Source organism: Crotalus tigris, unplaced genomic scaffold (genome assembly GCF_016545835.1).
Source record: "Crotalus tigris isolate CLP2741 ecotype Arizona unplaced genomic scaffold, ASM1654583v1 scf7180000017731.4096049, whole genome shotgun sequence".
NCBI classification, from domain to species: Eukaryota; Metazoa; Chordata; class Lepidosauria; order Squamata; family Viperidae; genus Crotalus; species Crotalus tigris.
This window is the reverse complement of record NW_024096599.1, coordinates 847,393-870,470: the sequence shown is the minus strand read 5'-3', so window position 1 is coordinate 870,470 and position 23,078 is coordinate 847,393. Positions and strand designations below refer to the sequence as shown.

The 23,078-nt window shown below is 33.6% G+C and overlaps 1 protein-coding gene across 2 annotated transcripts in view; it reads left to right on the top strand.

The window, feature by feature from the left end:
- The window catches only part of LAMA1 (laminin subunit alpha 1), a 93,313-nt gene that overhangs the window by 20,906 nt on the left and 49,329 nt on the right, over window positions 1-23,078 (top strand). For both annotated transcript variants that reach the window (XM_039339169.1, XM_039339167.1), the window contains exons 5-22: window positions 2,753-2,932; window positions 4,007-4,096; window positions 5,798-5,915; window positions 6,568-6,746; window positions 7,406-7,511; window positions 8,760-8,920; window positions 9,602-9,742; window positions 11,018-11,191; window positions 11,859-11,960; window positions 12,829-13,040; window positions 13,555-13,666; window positions 15,181-15,291; window positions 16,004-16,131; window positions 16,916-17,002; window positions 17,599-17,810; window positions 18,174-18,280; window positions 19,813-19,993; window positions 20,773-20,909. In XM_039339169.1, coding sequence (XP_039195103.1) covers window positions 2,753-2,932; window positions 4,007-4,096; window positions 5,798-5,915; window positions 6,568-6,746; window positions 7,406-7,511; window positions 8,760-8,920; window positions 9,602-9,742; window positions 11,018-11,191; window positions 11,859-11,960; window positions 12,829-13,040; window positions 13,555-13,666; window positions 15,181-15,291; window positions 16,004-16,131; window positions 16,916-17,002; window positions 17,599-17,810; window positions 18,174-18,280; window positions 19,813-19,993; window positions 20,773-20,909 — 2,538 coding nt within the window. The remainder of the gene's footprint in view (window positions 1-2,752; window positions 2,933-4,006; window positions 4,097-5,797; window positions 5,916-6,567; window positions 6,747-7,405; window positions 7,512-8,759; window positions 8,921-9,601; window positions 9,743-11,017; window positions 11,192-11,858; window positions 11,961-12,828; window positions 13,041-13,554; window positions 13,667-15,180; window positions 15,292-16,003; window positions 16,132-16,915; window positions 17,003-17,598; window positions 17,811-18,173; window positions 18,281-19,812; window positions 19,994-20,772; window positions 20,910-23,078) is intronic.

The following is a 23,078-nucleotide window of genomic DNA, read 5'->3' as shown; positions in this document are numbered from 1 at the left end:
GTACAGAACGTTTCTCATAAAATTGTTTAATTGCTTTAGGAAAAAAATAACATACTGGAATAAAAATCTGAATTACTGAATGCAGCTTGAACTTTGAAATAATTGTGGCATCATTTCAAGGAGAGCTTGATCAAAAGAGCTGGCATTGGCAGATCAATAGTTGATTGTTATGCCTTTTAACCAGCTCTATTCATACTTGCTGCCTGGCGTAGATCAGAGAGGCAATCCATGTTATAAGGAAATTATGCATTGAAAACTAATTTACAATGAATGCCTTTCCTTATATATCAGCAAATAAAACTCTGACCTCAATACAAAGCTATTAGGAAAGAAATCTAAACTTTTCCTTAAAAGAGTATGTATTTGGGACTAAAATGCTACCAACATTAATTTAGTAAATGTTAAATTGCTGCTTTAGACGCAGTTACAATCATGGTCCAACATTAAATTGGGATATCAGATTGCTGGTTATTTCTGATGTGTCCTGAATGAAACTTTTGTTCTAATACTCATAATTAAAAGAAATTTAGAATAAACCATGCTAGGAAATTTAACTGGGTTAAATTTTAACTCGGTTAGACTTTAACTGGGTTTAATGCTTTCCTGACTCTGAATATTTTATAGTTAAATGGAATTAGGGTCTGTACGCTCCCGACAGATTTTGAATCATGTAGAATTCTTTGAATTAAAGTCAACATCTGGAGACCATCCAAGTAGGACAAGGCAGGTTTAAGTTCTCAAATTATTTATACAAAAATCCAGCTGTCAACTTCACCGTCTTCTTCCTTCTGCTGCTAGCCAGCATCCATGAGTGGGTAGCCCTGAGATGTGCACAGCAAGCCCTCCAGGGCAGTGTAGTCTTGTCTGCCAAAGAGGGACTGCCAGGCCCAACAAGGTACAGGATAGTGGGAGTGGCAGGCTTTGTTCCAGGCAAGGCTGGAGAGACTGTAATGTTCCCTGGGTGAAAGTAGAGGCTATGAAGAAGGCACTGTTCAGAGTGGTGGCAGAATTGGAGGAAGCAGAAAGACGAAGATTTCTTGGAGGACCAACGTATGTTCTGCACCTCACATTGGAAGAGCTTCAGCAGGCTTCAGTAAGGGCTGGAGGTGAGCCCAGTAACAGCAGAGTACCTGCAGTCCCTCTGCTTGTTCTTGGCCCAGTTTTCTTTGTTCAAAGCCTTGCAGGGCCAGCAACTTTAGCGTGTTGGTTATCCAGCGTGCTTCACCTGTGCGCTCTGCAGCTCATAGCAGGTTGGGGGCATTGAATTGCTCCTGTGATCAAGTTCCCAAATTTTGATCAGGTGACCAGGGGGACACTCAACAGCCAGAACTTTGAGGACCAGCAGTAACATTCATTCAATGCTGCTGTAACTCCGAATAGTTGTTGAATAAATGGTCATTAAGTATAGCTCTCCCTGAACTTCCCAGGGCATAAATACAGATGTAACAGATGGGGAGTACAGAAACACACACAAACATATACACAGATGGAATACATTCCATTATTTTGTTACAAAGAAGAAAATATAGATCAGTGTTTCTCAACCTTGACAATTTTAAGGCATGTGGACTTCAACTCCCAGAATTCCACAGCCAGCATTGCTGGCTGTGGAATTCTGGGAGTTGAAGTCCACATGCCTTAAAATTGTCAAGGTTGAGAAACACTGATATAGATTGTTCCAATGTCCAATTTTGCTAAAGGGGTAGGGAAAAAAGAACAAGAAATTTGCTCTGCATATATCTTGGCGCATTCTGAGCTTTAGCTTAGTGACACCTTCTCTATTGCCCTTTAGTCTTAATGACCAGTTCCTTTTTCTGTCTCACATAATGTCATTTGTTTTCAAGTTTGCATTAAACTTTTTTTAGCTGTGGGCTTTAATTGCCGTGCTCCATATTTTTTTTGTCTTTGGAATTTTTCCAGTTCTGCTTTTAGTACTTTCTTTTTAGGAATTGCTACCTAAAGATCCTTTTCCCATTATGTCCTTTTGCTGTAGGATCCTGCAATCCTGCAGATTGTAGTTGAGTTTCTTTTAATCTATATTTTTGAAGTTCAAAATACCTCTTTAAGCACATTTACTGTCCTGTTAAATCCATAAGTTCAGCATGATTGCATTTCCACACTGTTTATTTCTTTGATTTTCCTCTGTTAGTTAGTAACAAGTCAAGGACTGCTGATCTTCCCGTGCTTTTTTCAAACTTCTAAAGCAGAGATTTGTCAGGATTGCGAGTTAGAAATTTCCGGGGAGGTCCACTCTTGGCAGAGTTTATCTCCCCATAGAAATAAAGAGTTTGTATGAGATACAGACAGCTGATTCAACATCTTTAAGAAGGAATGTAAGGGGGTTGTGAGGAGATATTCAGTGAACATAATAGAATTTGAATTTGGAAAATCTTGTGCATATCAGTCCAGTTCTGTTATTGTGTTTTTGAGCTGCTTTTTTTAAAATGACTTTGAAAAAGTAGTTTTAGATAAGTAAATAAATACACAAGAAGGAATTTCATGTATAACAAACTGCAAATAAGAAAACAAAACACTATTTGGCCTGAGTTTCACAAAACTTTGATTGTTCATCATTTTTCTTTTGACCTTTTTTACTATCATACAAAACCTTTTGTTTTGGTTTACTATAAACTCATTGGCTCAGATAGATTATTCGAAATTCCTACAGAAGCCTGTGAACAAGGAAATACCACAGTTATTTTTGCACAAATGTGGGCAATATGTTTATAATTAAATTAGTCTTGTTGTTTAGATACACACATCACTGATCAATGGGAGACCTAGTGCTGATGACCCTTCACCAACATTACTGGAGTTTACCTCTGCAAGATACATCCGACTCCGATTGCAGCGGATAAGAACACTTAATGCTGATCTCATGACTCTTAGTCACCATGATCCTAAAGATGTTGATCCTATTGTTACAAGAAGGGTAAGCAGGTGATGCTTATTATCAGTATGTTTGAAATCTGTTATCTGTGCCTTGATAGCATTTATAGGCTACGTTAAGATCCAGAATACTTGTTAAAGGGTGCTTTTTAAACAATATTCCTGGAAATTAGGCATACTTAAATATACCAATATGCTAAAATAATGTATATGGTAATGTAATGAGACATGGGTTACCTTCCATATTAGCCAACTATCTGTTCGGTAACTATGACAAGGGATTTAAGTGGATTTAGAGCTCTTTCGGGGTCAATTTGTTTATTACCTAGTTAATTAAATATTACTAAACTCTTCAAATACAGAATTGATTGTTGAAGTCAACATGTGAGGCAAGGAACATGATACCATGTTAGAAATACACTGCCTTGACACTGACTTCTAGCTCATAAACCTTGTTCTGTAAAAATCAAGAGTACATACTCAATTTATGCACTCAGTGTACTTTTATGTAAAATACGGATAGCATCTTGATCCTAGAAATGTCAGGATATATTGTGAACAGTGATTTATTGTAGAGCAGAAACAATAGTAGTGAAGAAGTATTATCTGAAGCTCTAATACTATTTTACACTTAGCTTAACCTAACAGGTGCAACAACCATACTAAAACTATTATTGTTTCATTTCTATGAGAATGGAGACATAATTATTTTTTAAAACTTTCTTTAAAAACAATTTTATTAAAATAGTTCTATAAAAGTATTTTAATTTTGAACACATGAATCTGAGCTTATACAATATAATGCGTTGTATTGTGTTTTAATGTATAACCTTGAACAGTTCTGTTATTTGTACATATTTTTAGATCTAACATAATATGATTCCAGTGCCCTGACTGATCAATGTAATGTGTGTATGTATGTATATGTATGTATGTATGTATGTATGAAGACCTGCTCATATGTAAATTCTAACTAAAGTCAATTGCCATTTAGAAACTGGATTTTTTAAAATTATAGTTAAATATTTATGCATCATTATTTTCTAATGAATATTGGCCTGTTGTATTTTTAATATTAAATGCAGTAACTTAATGAATCAAACTTTGCTTTATTTAGTATTACTATTCAATAAAAGACATCTCTATTGGAGGTATGTGCATTTGCTATGGCCATGCTCGAAGTTGTCCTTTGGATAAAGACACAAAGGTACTACTTTTTTATTTCTTCCTACAGACAAATACACATTTTTGCCCTTTTTTGAAAAGCAAGATTATTTAGAAAGATAATATGGTTGTCTGCTATTTATTGAAATGATAGCGTTTCTGACATTTTTCTTTGCCTTCTGTTATATTAACTTTATATGAACTATGGGGCTTTTTAAATCAGTGAACAAATACATGCAAATCCAAAAAAAGCTTATAGGAATAGGAACAGACATCCAGTGGATTGCTTTAACATTAAGTAGGAATTAAGAAAATATGCTACATAAGAATGCATTATGTTTCAAATGCATTATGTTTCCTTTTCTGGACATCTTCCTTACCAAATAAAACTGCTTTGTATACATAGTTACAAATACATATATAGATAACATCTGCGTACAAACAAGCAGCTCTGCAGACATGACAAGTATTAAAAATGTCTAAGCGTTGTACAAGCACCCTGCCTTGTGAAAACTTGCTTAAGACCTGAATCATTAAAATGTCTTAAATTTTTAAAAGTCTCTTCACATCTTCTGCAATTATTTTCATAGCTGAGTGTTTGAAGCATCTGAGAAATTATTTTGTAAATGAAATATATACTACAGTTTATCTTTCTACATTATGCTTTAATGTATTATTAGCTTTTTGCCATCTCGCAAATTTACCTCTCTGGTAATTTGTTTATTTTTATACAAAATGCTGAAATTACTTATCTGCAATCATGCATCACATGTTAAATAGATAATGAAGAATCATGAAATGGAGTAAATTAAGAGTAACTTGTTACTGAGAGTTGGAATTTAGGAGCATAAAATTTAACAGATTTTTAGTTCTTGTTGGAAAATAAAAACTTTCATTTTTTTTTATAACTAGAAAGAAAATAGGACAATGAGGACAGTGTTCTGGAAATGAACAGTTAAGATCCAAATAGATTACACCAAAGTGGTGTTTTATGAAATATATAAAGTCACAGAGAAAAGCCAGCCGTGAGGTCAAATATTTTAGATACTATGCAGTATTGGAATGTTTGGTTTTCTGTTACATGGAAAACCAATGGTAAAAAAGAGATATCATTTGGAACTTTGTTTTCAACTCTAATGAACCAGGAAAGCAAAGGATAGAAGCAACAGTACAGAATTTTTTTAAATGACTATATTGGCATATCAGTTTCCGCTGAACTTTTCCCCCAGCTTTCAAGCCCTCAGTTTCCATATAGTCTGCCTTTTCAATACTAATCAGGCCAACCTTTGCTCTGCTTTCTTTACAACAGCCTATGTTGGGCAGTGACAGATGTAACTTTCTCCAATTCTTTATTAAGTCATTCAGTTTCTCATGTCTACTTTTAAATAAGAATCCACATTTGCAACTTGTAGAATCTGTCTGCCTTATCAACAAGCAGCTTTGTTTGTTGAATCTAGATTTTAAAAGAACCTTTTTCCTTTCATCTCCCTTTTGTTTTTCTTTTGTTGAATGGCTGTATTTATCATTTCCTTGAGCTATTGTTGCTTTTTCATTGGATTCCTAAAACTCTTACAGATGAGATTTTACACCAAGGTTTTGTACAGACTTGTAGTATACACAAGAATCTAACCAGCCCTAAACATTTAGAGAATATTGCAGGTATTTCTTAAATCCTAGATAAATAGTTTTGTTTTAAGGTGATTGGTAATAGAATTGTATTGTAATTTATTTTATTTTCATGTAGAAACTACAGTGCCAGTGTGAACACAACACTTGTGGTGAAAGTTGTAATGAGTGTTGTCCTGGCTACCATCAGGCACCCTGGAGACCTGGAACTATTTCTGTTGGCAACAAATGTGAAAGTATGTAGTACTAAATGGCAGCTCCTTAAAAGTTTACTGATTAGATAAGTAATCCATCCATCTCTAAAGCCATGAGTTTGACAAAGGGAATTCTCTTTAATGATGCATAAATATTTCTAATACTCAAAATTTATGACTTGTAAAATTTAAACCAAGCTTATAAAATCTATAAACTTATCATTTTTTGGAGCATAAATGATCAGTATGGTACCCTATCTAAAATTTAGAAATTCATAATTTAAATTTTCATTCTAATCTTTACCTAAAAAATATAATCCAGTATCTATAAGTTTTGAGGATCAGAATGCATTTATTAAGCTGAATATCTCATGTTAGGTATGAATGTATTCTAGATTTGACTTAATAAACAATCTTATTAGAATAAAATTGAGAATACTAAATAAACATTAGCACCATAATCTTTTTCACTATATTTATTTATTTAGCCGCCCATCTCTCTGATTAGGCAACTCTGGTGGCTATTAATGATCATGTATTTTAATAGAAGATTTAAAATATTCCGTCAGTGTTTAATATGTTATGTAAAAGGATAATTTTGTGTATAGAATATAATGCATTCAGTTTGTTTAGCTGGTTGATTCACTTATTTACACACAAACACATATTAAAAGAGTATTGTTTTTTTTTTTAGGATGCAACTGTCACAACAAAACAGAAGATTGTTATTATGACCAGAGAATAGCAGATGAAAAAAAAAGTATAAATATTTTTGGTCAATTCAAAGGAGGTGGAGTATGTATAAATTGTACACAACACACTACAGGAATAAACTGTGATATGTGTAGTGATGGCTATTACAGACCACAAAAAGTAAGAGGAATCTGAAATATTGTATATCATTACTTGTAAACAATGCTAAAAATTGACATCTAATTCTTTTGAATCTTATTTCTTGTTCATTTAATATGTGATTTAATGTGTGAATTCATGTAAAACAATTTGTGCAAATAGTACCTTGTGTATATTCTGTGTTATTGTAACTGTTACCTGTATTGTATAAACTTAACATATGCCAAGAGATCATTTACAAAAGTATATATTAATCAAAAGAAGGAATTTCTGATTTATAGGATTCTTTAGTAGCATCTCCTCAATTTAAGAGATTGAACAGCATTTGGCTGTTTTATAGGCTCATCAATGCCAGTTTCCATATATGGTGTCTTTTCCCCACAGAGTCATACTCAAACCATAGGGCCAGGGTTGTACAAATGCTCCTGTTTTTAGAAATTAACCTGTGTTAATTTTTGTGAAAAACAGAGTGTTTCCCCATGCTATAAAATGGCTGGTTTGAACTTTACCTCATTTATGCTTGCATTTATCTAGTTGTTGCCTTGCACCCATCCCATGGGAATAATTAATCATACTTTCCTGTTGAGATCTGTGTCTTCATATATACTCCTAAACAGGAACAACTATTCATTTTCAATAGCATCGAATTTTAATAAAAATTAAAATGCTGTATATTCCAGGTGTCTCCTTATGACAACAGTCCTTGCCATCCTTGTGAATGTGATTTATTTGGATCTTTTGGCTTTGACTGTGTTAAGGACAATAATCATGCTGACTCCCAAAAAGGTAAAAGATAATGGTCTAGCTAACATTTACAAAATCAGGTATTGGATGTATAAGAAACATCCAAACTTAAAACTAAATTCAGTTTCTTTGCATCTTATTAGTACCTATATGAAGAATAAGCAATGAGCTGGAAATTATCTCCTTATCTTTGTGTTTTAGGTTGTGATAGGTACCTAAACAACATGCATTAAGATCTTTAGCCAAGAGTCATAGTAATTACTCTGGTAATTCCATTGTGTGTGTGATATAATTATTCCAATGTCTGTGTGATATGATTTTTCCTTCAGTTCCCAAGTGCATTGTATGTGTATCTTTTCTTTGAAACGGACTTTAAAGAATCAAGCTACTATTGGAGGGGGCTGAAAATTAAAAAAAATACGGGGCTGCAGTCACTGGAGCAGTGATGCAAATTGGACTGAGCCACATTAATTTTTTATTTATTTTATTTTTTCCTCCTGAATTTGGCTGAGGTTGTTTAAGAGGTACTGAATGGCTTTTGTATGCTTCACTCTTTACCATGTGCAGCTCTGAAGCTTCTGGTTGATAATCCCTAATCTGGATTAATTTTTGACATAGAAAAGAACATATCTATATCCCATTCAGTCAAAGCTGAAAAGTTATGTAACACATAAAAAAAGAGCATTGAAGTATAGCTTTTCCAGGTTTTCTATGCTGCCTGGTAACGCTTCTGCAATTGTCAGCCTTGCAAGGTAGTCCAGAGAAGAAGCATACTTAGAAATACTTTATTAAATGTTACTTTAACACAGGGGTTCTCAACTGGGAGTGTGAGACAATATTCCGAGGGGTGTGAAAATTTGGCTTTTCAAAATTATAGTGTATATGCATAATTCGTTGCCGTTATTTTGAACTTTTGTAAGCGGTACGAGAATATATCAGAAGTGTTCTAGGGGTGCGAGATATAGAAAAGGTTGGGAGCCGCTGCTTTAACAAAATCTTGCAAGTTTGAAAGTACACATCTCCCCCTCTTGCCTTCACAGTCCAAGAAATTAGGGAGATTCCCTTCTCAGATGCTTGCCATGCCCACATTCCTTCTGCAGGCTCAACCTTTACTTGTCATTGTTGTCCAGTCTTTGGCTCTTCCATCTGTCTCCCAAAGTCATTCCTGTAATTCCATTGCCATCACTAATCACTGAACATCATAGGTTTGGTCTGGGAAATCAAATCTGACCTATATTGTAGCAATTGAAATATAGCTTCTTCTTTCTATATTTGTTCTATTTTTTCAAGGTATTCAGCCTGGTCAATGTTATTGCAAGGAAGGGTACGCTGGAGAAAAATGTGACCATTGTGCCTTTGGCTTCCAAGGTTATCCAAATTGCATACGCTGTAATTGTAGCCTCATTGGCAGCATCAATGATGATCCATGTACTAAACCTTGTCTTTGCAAAGTACGTACAGCTCTGGTCGTACATTGGTACTCAGTTGGTTTGGAACTCATACATTTTACATTGGCCCAATATGTATCAGACTTTATGAGAAAATCTTGGCTTGGAAAGAGTGATTCAAAATAATAGTGCATATTAAATTAATATTAATATGTTAATAAATTAATGTTAATTAACATTGGGAGGACATGAGGACATTAGTTAATTTTTTTAACCCCTCACATTTGCTCACACATTATTTACTTACCTACTATCTATAATGAAGCTGATGTTCTAATATGAATTTATGAGCTTCAAGAAATTTCATTTCCCCCGGCATCAGGTTCAATATTTAGTTTGTAAGTACCAAAATAAGAAACTGAATGAAATTCAAACCAGAAAATGATAATGGTGAAAGTTGAATTTTGTGATCATGAAGTAGATGGCCTTTTTTGAACCTGACATTCTTCAGATATGTGGAGGCTATTGTTCTCAGTATTCATAGCCAACATGATGGTTGGTATTTTTGCTTATCATGTGACATTCTTAGTATAAAATACAAGTACGTATTGACACATAATATATAAGGGATGAAAAATTTCTATTCAATACTTTATTTTTTCTTTCAAAAGAAAAGTCCTAGAAAAGGTTAAGGTAAAATTGCTACTATATTTTATTGTAAGTTGGTTATGATTATGTTCACAGGAAAACGTAGAAGGACAGAATTGTGACAGTTGCAAATCTGGATTCTATAATCTCGAAGAAAGAAACCCTCAGGGTTGCACTGAGTGCTTCTGTTTTGGTGTTTCTGATGTGTGTGAAAGTCTTCCTTGGTCCACTGCTAAGGTAAATAAGACTAATATTTAGTCAGTTAGTATCTCATTTGTTTTCTTCAAGCATAACACCCTTCCTGTGTTAATCTTTCCTGGCAGGTATTCCCTCTCAGCCTGATTTCCATAAATGCTTTTACTCTGTTAATTATTTCACTCAATAAAAACTTAGCTGTATGGGGTTGCAATTTAGGTTCAGGCTAAAAAGCCAAAGAGTGTCTAAGAAGTGGAGTATGGTTAACATAAAGGATTGGATACCAAATGAAAACATATTTCATACTTCTACCTTATATGAAAGCAGCAAATTATCTGGAGATTATTATAATATTTGAAGATATTGTTCAGTTACAGATTTGCATACAATTTCTCTACTGAAAATCAAGCACTAATAGTAAAAGATATGCTTGAACTTTGAGCATTTGCAATTTAAAATGTTTAGTTCTGGAAGTAAGTATTGCAATAATCAGTTTAAAAACTGATAAAAGTGTTTTCCAGTAGGGAATTGTTTGTATACCAGCATTATATGACATGAACAAAGTCAGGAAAACAGGACAGTATGGGAAGGAACACAGTCTGGAAAGCCACTCTCTGATAATAATAGGTATTCTACCACCCTGCCTAGGGGACACAGCTGGTGCACACTCAAATCCTGGCTGGGCACATTACTGAATGGGAAATACCTCTGCCCATGTCCTTTCACTAATACATGCCAGACTGGCTCTTTCATCTTTTATTCAATTAGGGATGCCTGAGGCTTATTACATTTGATCTTGCATGTTTTTCTATAATATTGTTCATGTTACTATTCTACGAAGGCCTGAAAACCATATTTAGGAGGTAATCTTATATATGCTGCTACTTTCATATACAACTATGAATTGATTTAAATGTATAAACCAGTAAAAGTATGAGGCATCTTCTGGAAGATATGCCCAAACCTTCCTAGGTCATCTGTAAATAGTTCTGATGGACAGTTCTTCAGTTTGCTAGTGGCCCCAGTAGAGAAGCATTATCTGTGCGTGGCATACTACCTGTGACCTGGGGAAGCCACTCAAACTCTTTGTTACAGCCCAAATAAACAGCTATTCTGAAATCACATTACTATATAAAGCATTTTAATGCTTTCATTGGGAAAAACTATATCCTGTGATTTCTATTCTTGGATTACTCTGCCATAATATAATATCATATTTGGGCCAAATAAAAATAGAGTTTTGTTAAAGCAAAACACACACTTTCTCTCTATTCCTTTATTAGTTAAATGCTTGATCATGTTTCCTATTTTATTAAGGTGTCTTCTATGATTGGGTGGGAGGTGACAACTCCTTATACTTCAAAAACTATACAACCTCAAGAAGATAACTTTGATAAATCTCATCAAATAAGTATTAACAACACTGAGGTTGCAAAAGTACTAAAGCCTCCTTATTACTGGTCTGCACCTAAATCGTACCTGGGAAATAAGGTAAGTAGTTTGGGATAAATGTTTTTTTTTCCAATGGTCTGTGTATGTATAAAGTTTTCTGCATTGCATATTCACTGTATTATGTATATAATGTAACATTTAAAAATGCATAGGGCATCTTTTCCTAGGATTCCTACCATACTAGGATCATTAAAGTTATCTCTGGAATATATGTCACTTCTGCCTCCTCCAATAATTGGTGTTGGAATTAAGATGCAAACTTTGTGCACAAAAAGGAATGTGCATTTAAATATAGTAGCTGTTTCCCCATGTCTATATTTATGATTTACTCATTGTACAGCAAAGATTTGGTTTAATAAATATTCATAGAACTGTTGCAAGGTACGATTTAGAATTAAACAATAATTGTTTCAAAGACTAAGAATTGGTTCTTGAAATTTACGATTTTCTGTAATGAAAAGATAGTGAAACTAAAACAAAGTTAGGAATTAAAAAAAACCCCACTAAATGTAGAACTGTCAAGTCAGACATAAATGTTAGAATGTGATGGTAAATATAGAAAATAAGATTATTCTTATAATTTATTTGTTTTGTGTCTTACCTAGATTTTTAACAGATAAAAGGTGAAATCTATGTTATTTATACTTCATATTGACAAATGAAAAAGAAACAACACTTTTGATTTTTTTGCCTTTTATGCTTTCAGCTCACTGCTTTTGGTGGCTATTTAAAGTATATCGTGTCTTATGATATTCCCATGGACAGTACAGATAGTGACCTGGTATCTAGTGTTGATGTTATTATCCAGGTAATCATATTAAATGGGCAAGGATACATAGTATGAATGCATAAAGTACTCTGAATGTTTTTGAGGGAGGAAGTTCCTAACTTGGTAGTTCCCTCTTCTGGTGGCAGTTCTTGTTCCTTTTTGCAGTGCTTCCTAGAGGGGCTTCTGAATTTTTGCATGTGGTCCTTTAGTAGAAAGTTGAAAAAAGATACCATTGCAATAATGAACTTGGAAATCTCTTCTGTCCTACAGACTTTTGAATTTTAGTTTTTAAAGTTTGTGTACTCTGTCAGTGCATCTGATTTAAAGTCAAGAGCTGTCTTCACCACCATGGTGTCTTCCAGTTGTATTAAGACTTGATTTGGATGAGGAAGTAATGATGTTAAGGCGGTTTTATGGCTAAGTGAATTTATTTCCATAAAAGTGTATTTAAATTTGTGATCTAGGATATAATATTCTGTTAACACATGGAAAATAGTATAAGATGGTTTGAAATAAATTAATGGTGTGCAAAATGTTTTGAATTTGGATTGTTCAAAATACTTTATTTTAAATCCAAAATACCCCATTTGAGCAGAGACTAACTATTTAGAAAGTGGAAGATTTTGCACTTGAAACATACTTTTTTTCAAATCTTGATGTACTTTCAAAATAATTGACATATAGATAAAGATATATGACATTTAAAACTGATGTTTTCTATTAAGAACAGTTCAGGTCAAAACATCTTACATGCTCTTAAAAGAAATGTAAAGTTTGGAAAAGATAGAGTGGGTTTTGGGAAAAAGATGAATCCTGGGAACTTTGTATGCTTTCCATTAAGTGGAATTTTAAACAATTTCCAGTTAAAATTTAGAAATGTATAAAATAATAATACCTGTCATTTCAGGGCAATGGACATATTCTATCTACAAGATCTGAAGGACTCTCTTTACAACCATATGAGGAATATTCCAGAACAGTGCATCTTATCTCTGAAAATTTTGTTGATTTTCATACCAAGGAGTCAATAGATCGAGACACCCTGATGACAGTTTTAGTTAATGTTACCCGTATTCTAATTAGGGCCAGTTACAACACTGCAGAAAAATCTGTATATAGGTAATGTAAAGATCTGTTTAAAAATATATAGAAAAAGCCATAGGAAAAAAAAATCACAAAAGAATCTCAGAAGCATTCAATATATTCATTTATTTTTTAAAAAATTAAAGTTTGGGGCAAACATTTTACATGGGATAATATCAGGTTCTCAATTTTTTTTAAATTAAATGGGATTAAGTGGCAGGGAATGTAGGAGAATAACAGTGCTGTGCCATATAGGCAAATAATTTGACCTGAAATGGCTGCTTCCTGTATTATCCATTACCCAAATTTGCCAGGATCCTGGCTGTATTACAAATGTGTTGTAAAGCTCCTACTGATTACAATTGGATTTTATTTAGAATGTATAATAGATTGTAAAATGTATTTTATGTCAAATTATGCATGTAGAACAAGAAAGAATGCAAAGTTTTACCTGGGCATTTGTTTATTCTGTAGATATACATTATGTTACACAGTGAAAAAACCAATACACTGTTTACATTATTGACTGCCCATTTTTATGTTATTACAGGTTGGACTCTGTGACTTTGGATACAGCAAATGCTAATCTCATAGATCTGTCTTCAGCTGTACATGTAGAATATTGTGAATGTCCACAGGGTTACTCCGGACTATCTTGTGAAGTAATTTCAATATTTAATTGTTTGTTTGTTATGCAGTATTATTGCCTCATTTTAAAATGGGTTTTCCAAAGGAATCACATGATCAATTTACTCATCAATGAAACCATATATAGAAATACAACCTAAAAACATCAGCATGTAACCAAGTATAAGAAGTAAAAAATCATCACCACAGTCAAGGGCCACTGATCAGCAAAATCAAGAAAAATAAAAATAAAAAATAACTAAGAAAGGCCATGTTTAATAAATATGATTGGAATAAAATATTATATGCCAGCATTGCCAAAATGGCATAATATGTGCAGTCATTATTTCTTTCAGGAAATTCCAAAATTGTGGGGCATCTACCATAAAAATGTCATTCTCCTCAGTGAATAAGACTTTCAAAGATTAATTGATTGATTTACTTACTTACTTATTTCCTGCCTTTATTATAACTCAAGGCAGCAATAATACTTCTCCTATTTTCCCCAAAACAATAATCGTGTGAGGTGGGTTGGGCTGAGAAGGAGTGGCTGAGCCAAAGTCTCCCAGTCGGCTTTCATGCCTAAGGTGGAACTAGAAATCACAGTCTCCTGGTTTCCAGGGCAACACCTTAGTTACTATATCAAACTGGCTCTTAAGATAATTCTATGACTGACTCTAAGATAGCCACTTAGCATGCATATTAGGGAAGTGCAGTGTGGTCCAAAGGAAAAAATATGACTTTTAAAGCATTTCATGTGCATACCAAGTCACCCTTTTCCCTTCAAATTTGGTTTTCTGTCACATCCCTAATATATATAAATATATTAGTAGTAAGTAGTTATAGCCTACATACAAACTGTCTTTTGACCTGCAGCCTTGAAAATTGCAGTGCCAAAATACCATTTTTTATTCTGTCTATCTAAAACAACTTCACATATTTTCCACTTTGTGAATAACATAATTTCTCTCTTAATTTTTTTTAAGAAACCTGGTGAAAGTTCAATTTTCCGCATATCTAGATCTAAAATTAAAATCATATAATTGTTATCCTTTTTTGTGAAAACTATTATTATTAATTTATTATTTATTAATGAAACTCATAAAGGTATTAATATCTTTATAAAACTGATTATTTTCTTTTATATGCTATAAGAAAGAACTCAGATATTTAAATGCTTTTGAAATTGTTGTCAGACACAGAGATCTGTAATCAGTTCTTGTTAAGTTTCCCAAAAAAACAGTATAGATCTAAAATTAGGACAGTCTATTATGATCCCTCAGTATGACTTCAATCAAAAACAAAATCCCTTTTTTTTTGTATCATCTTAGTTTGATTTTGTCTTTTACTGATTATGAATTACATCCAGATCATTTTACTGTTATACTGAAATTTAAATATTTAAATTTGTAAAGTCTTATTTATAGGTAACATAGTTTGATTTGGTTTAATAGGTTTTAAAAAATATTGCTATACTGAATCTGTAAGGGCAAGTTTATGATAATTAACACATGTTTGCTGTAATCTCTTTTTTATATACTATTTTTAGATCTGTGTTCCTGGGTACTATCGAGTTGATGCAATACTTTTCGGAGGGATTTGCCTGCCGTGTGATTGCAATGGTCATGCAACAGAATGTGATAGTCGCGGTGTTTGTATTGTAAGTCATTTGTGTCCTGCTTCTAAGATCAAACCACTCCTGGTTTGTAAAATATTAAATTTTTAAACATGCATCAAACGAGGGATACACATTTTCCTAACCATTTCTGCTACCTTTAAAGTCTACTTTTTGTGCATATTAAAGTAATTGAAAGTCTGTCTTTAGTTATAACTAATGTAAAACATATTTTATAACAAACTCCATGCAAGCTAAAGCTTTTTTCCATTCAGGTCAATGGCCAAATTCCTATAGATCTGAGGGGAAAAATACTGGAGCATTTTATTTTATTATTTTATTTGTATGGCTGACTATCTCGCTGGCTCCTAACTGATAATTATGTGATTTTTTTTTCTTTTTTAAAAAAATCTATTGTGAATATTATTTCCAAGTAATATTTTCTTATACATTATTTTTTTAAGAACGGAGTGCATGAATTATATGATTGCCAGACTAAAATATCATTTCATTTGTTTTAATTGCCCATCAAAATAATGCAGCTAATTTATGAAATCAAATGTGTGTATCAGTTTTGGTAGAGGGCACATGCATTAATTGTTGCTGTGAGTTTACAAAAGCTTATTGCCACTGGCATCCCTGTTTCTTTGTGTTTGTTCTTTGAATACTACACTGCATGCTTTTTCATGCTGCGCTCCCTCTGGGAATAAAATTCTATCCAAATTAATTATCAAAAGGCTTCTTTTGTGTTTTATAGGCTTGTGAGCATAATACCACAGGGCAATCTTGTGAGCAGTGTTTGCCAGGATTCTACGGAATGCCTTCTAGAGGAACCACAGAGGATTGCCAGCCATGTTCCTGTCCACTGAGAAGTGCTACTAACAAGTAAACTGCTTATTGGAAATGATATATTAAAACTCCAGCAATTTCAGACAAGTAGGGTCACTAAGAGACAAGGGAGTGGAGGAGGAAGGAAAATCAGAAAGGGAAGGGGAAAAATTAAGACAAAAGTTCCACTTCATTCATCTGAATTTATCACTCTTGTTTGTCCAAAAGAGGAAGTATGTTTTTCTCTGTTTTTTTTAAAGTTAAAATGTAGCCCTTCTTGAAAAGTAGTGTTGTGTGCTGCTAATACTAAAAGAAAATCTGCTAGCATTTTTCTATTTATATAAATAATAATAGTTTATGCTTGCCAAGTGACTGTTGGCAATCCAGTAAATTGTTTCAGGTATTTTGGAAAGGGTTGTCTTTTAAGGAATTTAAAAGTTTTTCCTCTCCTATATACTGAATCTTTCAGGTACTGTAAAGTTGTTTATGTGGGAAGACACACATGTAGCTAAGAAAGAAATTGTGTATACACTTACACAAGTGTAATACAATTTGAAACAGTAATGAGTAGGGCTTGATTATGAATAGGCACATATAGGATTGAAAAATGATTGTATTCTCCTGTATCCCCTAATTCAGGGGTCCTCAACCTTGGAAACTTTAAGACTTGCGGACTTCAACTCCCAGAATTCCTCAGCCAGCAAAGTCCACAAGTCTAAAAGTTGCCAAGGTTGAGGACCCCTGTCCTAATTATTATATTGTGCAGTCATTAACTGTGCATTCATTTGAAATATTAACTTTATATAATCTACTACATAATTCTTAAGTTATTTATTTTTAGTTTCAGTCCTACTTGTCATTTGGATAACAGAGGTGAAGTTGTTTGTGATGAATGTTCTCCAGGTTACGCAGGAGTCAGATGTGAAAGGTATGTAGTAGCAGAAGTTGTTGTTAGTCAGGTAACAATAACATCCAAAAGTTATTAATAACTGAAAAGCAGTTAAGCAGCAATTTCTGAAAGTAATTAGAAAAAAAAGCATGGAAACCCAGTGTTCTTTTGAAAGCGCCAACTGTGGTTTGAGCAAAAAGATTACTATTCCCTCATCACCCAGAGCTCTAAACTTCCCCAAAGAAGACTATCTTGTGGTCTCCTTATGAAGAACTATATGAAGCATCTGTGGGTGATTTCAAGTCCTGTCCAGAAATGGAGATGAATTATGACAAGTTGGTCTATTGTCGGCTCTGCTTTTAGCAGAGCTGTCTGCAGTTTGCCATTTCTTTCCTGGAAGTGCTGTTGTTACTGTATTGATCCATCTGTTGCAGTTTTTATAACTTTGTCAAGAATAGTATCTTGACAATGATAATATCTATAATGGTTTTTCTTTTTGCATAATAGATTCAAATTATGAAAATAAGGAAATATGATTGTAGACTTTTTAACTGAACATATTCACTGCATCAGTAAGATGGGTGGCATAAAAAACAGACTTTTACTCTGATACAGTTGTCCTATGTTATATGCAGATGTGCAAATGGATATTATGGCAATCCTTTAGTGCCAGGAAAACCATGCCTTCCTTGTGACTGTAATGGCAATGTAAACCCACTGGAAGATGGCCACTGTCACTCAGTTACAGGGGAATGTTTGAAATGTATTGGAAATACTGTAGGACATCACTGTGAGAGGTGTGCTGATGGCTATTATGGGGATGCAGTGGCCAACAAACATTGTTATGGTGAGTTCCTCTTGGTCAATTAAATATAAAGTATTTGTAAGTTGAACCACAGCCATTTTGACCTGATAAAACCATTTGGTTCCCTGGTACTTAACACTTTCATTGGAGATATCATATCTTGTTTTGAATTGATGTTCTGTGTGAACTTTTCATAGACTTTGAGTAGAAATACTTTCCAGTTACAGTTGGATTGTAACATTAATTTCTTGTTCCAAAGATATAAATTTAAAATAATAATGCCCAGACTAAGAAAAGTAAGAATTGAATTTTAATTTTATTTGGAAAAAAAGCACATTATAATTACTACTGTGTATTTTCTCACAATAATATTCATCTTTTCTCTTTGTTCTTTTTATATCTAAGCTTGTGAATGTGACATAAATGGCTCTGTTTCCAGCATCTGTCATCATGAAACTGGCCTCTGCCAATGCAAAGCTAATGTAGTCGGGAAGAGATGTGATAAATGCTTGGTAAAAAACAGCAGTTATGTTAACTAACACATTATGTTTTTACTACATACATACATATATTTAAATTTCAGTATTTAAATTTCAGTATAACAGTAAAATGATCTGGATGTAATTCATAATCAGTAAAAGACAAAATCAAACTAAGATGATACAAAAAAAAAGGGATTTTGTTTTTGATTGAAGTCATACTGAGGGATCATAATAGACTGTCCTAATTTTAGTTCCAGAGATCTTGGGGAATAGAGCCTTCTCATCACCCTACACAATTTACATTTGTCTCTTTTCTTTACTCCAAATACAGCTGGCATCTGCAAGGCAGGAATGATGGGAAAGAGATAAAACCATCTTTCCCAGCCTTCAAGGAATTCTGAGATCAGTTTTATAAATCTAATTGATTGAAAAAAATGAACATTTAAAATGATAGCTGTGCTGTCTGCGTGAATGCAACAAAGCTGTTGGATAGAGATAAAGCTTCAGATAATTGAAGTATCTGTTTATCATTAAACTTTATTTTTTTTCATAGTAATTGAAAATTAGGAAACTAAATAGAGCAAAATAGAAAAAAGATGTCCTGCTCAGCTCCAGAAAGGCATGCTTGGATTGGTGTAATCCAGGGGTAGGCAACCTCGGCTCTTTTATGACTCATGGACTTCAACTTGAAGTTCATGAGTCATAAAAGAGCCGAGGTTGCCTACCCCTGGTGTAATCAAACTCTTCATTATCATAGTGTGCTGACCTCTGATCATGTTTTAGAATTGAACCATGGGTTAAAAATATAAAGCCTAAAATTATTCAGCCAGAAGATCTGGCATTAATTAGGAATGAAACAAGCTTTTTATCTCACTAATCTAAAATATACCTTTGAAAGTAGTTTCATGTTATCAACACTTGCAAATTATAGCTATCAAAATATGAAATAGCTAACATGTTTAAGGAGCTGTTTATATGCTAGTAAAAGATAGTACTTTTTTCACTTCCCTCTAACTCGGTGGTTCTCAACCTGTGGGTCGGGACCCCATTTGGGGTCGAACGACCATTTCATGGGGGTCGCCAAACAAGGCTGTCCGCCATTTTTTTCCCCTTTTCTTTGGCCACGCCCCTGGCACCCGGTGATGTATAAGTGGTTGGGAGTCACCACAACATGGGGAACTGTATTATGGGGTTGCGGCATTAGAAAGGTTGAGAACCACTGCTCTAACTGTTGAATTTATGACATTGGCATGTAATTGGCTTTGTCTAATCAACTTGATCTTAATGTATTTCTGCATTTTGATAGACATTAGTAGATAGTTGACTGTTAAAATGTTCATTATTCTTTTTTGATTAGATGAATCCCAGAGCATTTTACATTTCTTTATGCTATAAAAAGTAGAGTGAAAAACCATTCCTTTCTAATGTGCTTCCAAAGAGAACAGCAGGAATCTATAGCAAATGTGGTATTAAAAGAATAGGAGGAGCAGGAAGAGGGGAGGAGGAAGGGAATGATTTAAAAAGTACCCAAATGCTTTCCCCCGCCCTTTTCTTTCTTACAGTTTGGCTATTATGGCCTAAGTACTACAGCTAGTTGCCTTCTCTGCCATTGCAGTAAAATTGGCTCAGCTGCAGAAGATTGTAATGAAGAAGGACAGTGTCGCTGTGCACTAGGAGTGGCTGGAGACAAGTGTGATCATTGTGCTCCAGGGTTTTATGCATTTCAGGATGGTGGTTGCAAATGTAAGTTTTAGCTCATAAACTGATCATACAATAACTAAAATTGTTCTAAAAGTGAAAGCAGACAATTGCCCCTGAAGCTGCAAACAAGGATAGCAAAGTGATGTAAAATGCCTCTTTGAAGATATTCATGTTATCACTAACATGAATTGTGCTATCTAACCTGTTTTTAGATCCTAATATACAGTGTAGTTATTTTATATTAATTAATTAGATTTTATATTTATTAATTAGATATTTTATATTTATTAATTAGATTTTTAATACTTTATAAGTAACTCAAGGCAGTGAACATACTTAATAGTATTTTCTCCTCCTAGTTTTCCCATGACAACAACTTTGTGAGGTGGTTTAGGCTGAGAGAAAGTGACTGGCCCAAAGCCATCCAGCTGGTTTTTGTGCCAAAGGCAAGACTAGAACTCACAGTTTCCTAGTTTCTAGGCCAGCACTCCAATCACTACACCAAATTGACTCTATCTCTTCCTCTCTGCCGCTTTCTCTCTGTCTCTTATATTATGAAATCATTCCATTTTAACAGTAAATACAGATGGAAAAGATTAGATAATTAAAAAAAACTAAAAAAAGCATCACATTTAATTACAAAAACATTTACTTGATATAGGCACAATAGTGGAAGGGAAAAATTTCTTTTAGTAAAAATTGGAAAATAAATGTTAGGATTTCATGAGGCACTGACTTTCAGAATTCTTAAATCCTAGATTTAAAAAAAGTCAACTAATAATTCTTTTAGTTTACTTGTTTCTCTCCTGCCCTAATTTCAGCTTGTGATTGTGCTCATACTCACAATACATGTGATAAAGATTCGGGACAATGCATTTGTCCTCCTCATACAACTGGAGAAAAATGTGAACTTTGTGAAGAAAATTTCTGGGGTCATGATACAGAAAAGGGATGCAAGGTAATGTGCTTGTTGTGAACTGTTATAAAAGGAAAGTTGAATGAAATGTAATGATTTATTTTTATATAAAACTCTATATCAGACATGTCAAACTTGTGACATCATGTGACATCACACGACATATCGGAACCTTTTCCCCATTGCCGGCAATGGGGTGGGCACGGTTTCCTCATGACGTGTTTGGCCCGTGGGCTGGCAGTTTGACACCCCTAGTCTACATATTTCGGATACATTTCCTTTTTCTTTTTAATGCATCTAAATAGATAGCCAGATGATAGACAGACAGATTGATTACCAGGGTAAACCAAATAAAAACTATCATATAAGCGATGAAATACTTGGGTGTAAGTAAAATAATGTAGCACTAAGACTAAAACTAATTCTTAAGATTAAGAAAAAACATTAAAATTATAAATGAATTCTAAAAATAGAAATTCAGTCTACAGTGCATTAAGTTCAGGATATAAAAATAAATTGTTTTAAAAAATCTAACAATCTAAAATATTAATAAGTTGTGATTGATAGTGAATACATGATCAAAAATTGTTGGTGCAAATACAAAGACGTGACTCTTGTAGATCAATTGTTTGGGCACATTCATAGTTGTTGTACAAAATGTTACTACATTATGTATAATAAGGTTTTTGTTACCTGATGAAAGAAAATTAATGTAAGATTTCTTAGAAGGCCTGGGGCATATAACAATGCAGGAAAAATGTGTGTTTTTGAGTATAATTATAGAAACAGTAGCACATGGAGGAGAATAGATTCAATCAAACTATTGTGACAAGTGTAGTTTCAAGTAATTAGGTAACTTTATTAAATCTCCCATATAAAGGTGCAAGTTATTATATCTGGTTCTGAGGATAAATCTTTATTAAAATAGGACAATCAATGAGCTTGTTTCCACTTGGAGTATTTAAGCTGTATTTTTGATAAAATCTTTAGAGAAACCTGTCTCATTAAGATACTCAATACCTAAAAATCAAGTGGATATAAAAAATCAGTAGACAAGATATGAGTAATAAATATTTTTTAAAAAGTGGTTGAGTTCAAGAGAACTGAAAATTATTAGGTAAAAGAATTATAACAAAAATGTGATTAACCTGATGGAAAAAATGATAGCATTAACATAAATAATTAATAATTAATAATTAAGCTCTTACTGCACTGCTCATCTGGCTAATCCTTACCTCAGAATTACTCTAGATACTTTGGAGTCAAAAGCACTGTCCTTAGCCTGTATTTTGGTCAAGGTTTTAATTGAGCTAAGAATTTGTACTGTAAATAGTTTGAATTGAGATGTTATATTTCCTGCCTGGTGTATGAAAACAATTAGAATAGCAAGACTTTTTTGAGCCCACAAGACCACAGCTGAATATTTAAAAATCCTTACTTGCTCAGAACTCTGTACTTCTAATCTATATCAGAGCTTCCTAAATGCTCCTTTTAATGGTAGATACTCATAATACTTGGAATGCATTCTGTTTATAAAATGGTCAAATCAAAATTATACTCTAGATCCATAACACACTATATTGTGGCATGCCACTTAATAAATATAACATTTTACTGATGAGATATGACTGAATTAATCAAATCAAATTTTCAGCAGAGAATCCTTCTAGTAAAAATGGTCAAGAGCAACTTTTCTTTTTGCTGATTAAAATTTTAGACAATACAAATACAATTATTCTCTAAAATACTAATTGAATTGTAAGGAATATTGCTGTTACAATCCATTGCACTTTTGGCTATAATCTAAAAGATTATATAGAAGAATTTGACTCTTAGTTCATTTTTTTCACATTTTTGTAATATTCTATAGCAGTGGTTCTCAACCTGTGGGTCGGGATCCCATTTGGGGTTGAACAACCATTTCACGGGGGTCGCCAAACAACACAGTCCACCATTTTTTTCCCCTTTTCTTTAGCTGTGCTACTCCCTTTATTCTATTGGCTTTTGAAAGCCAATAGAATAGATTCTCTTGAATAGAGTCTAATTCTATTGGCTTTTAAAAGCCAATAGGAATTGTCCAGGCTGTCTCTGCCCTGCTGAGCCCGCCAAAAGTCCCATTTTGCAAACGGTGCTGCACCAGTTGAGTAGTCCTTGACTTACAATCGGTTGAGTAGTCCTTGACTTATGACCGGTTGGGGGTCGAGGCATTAA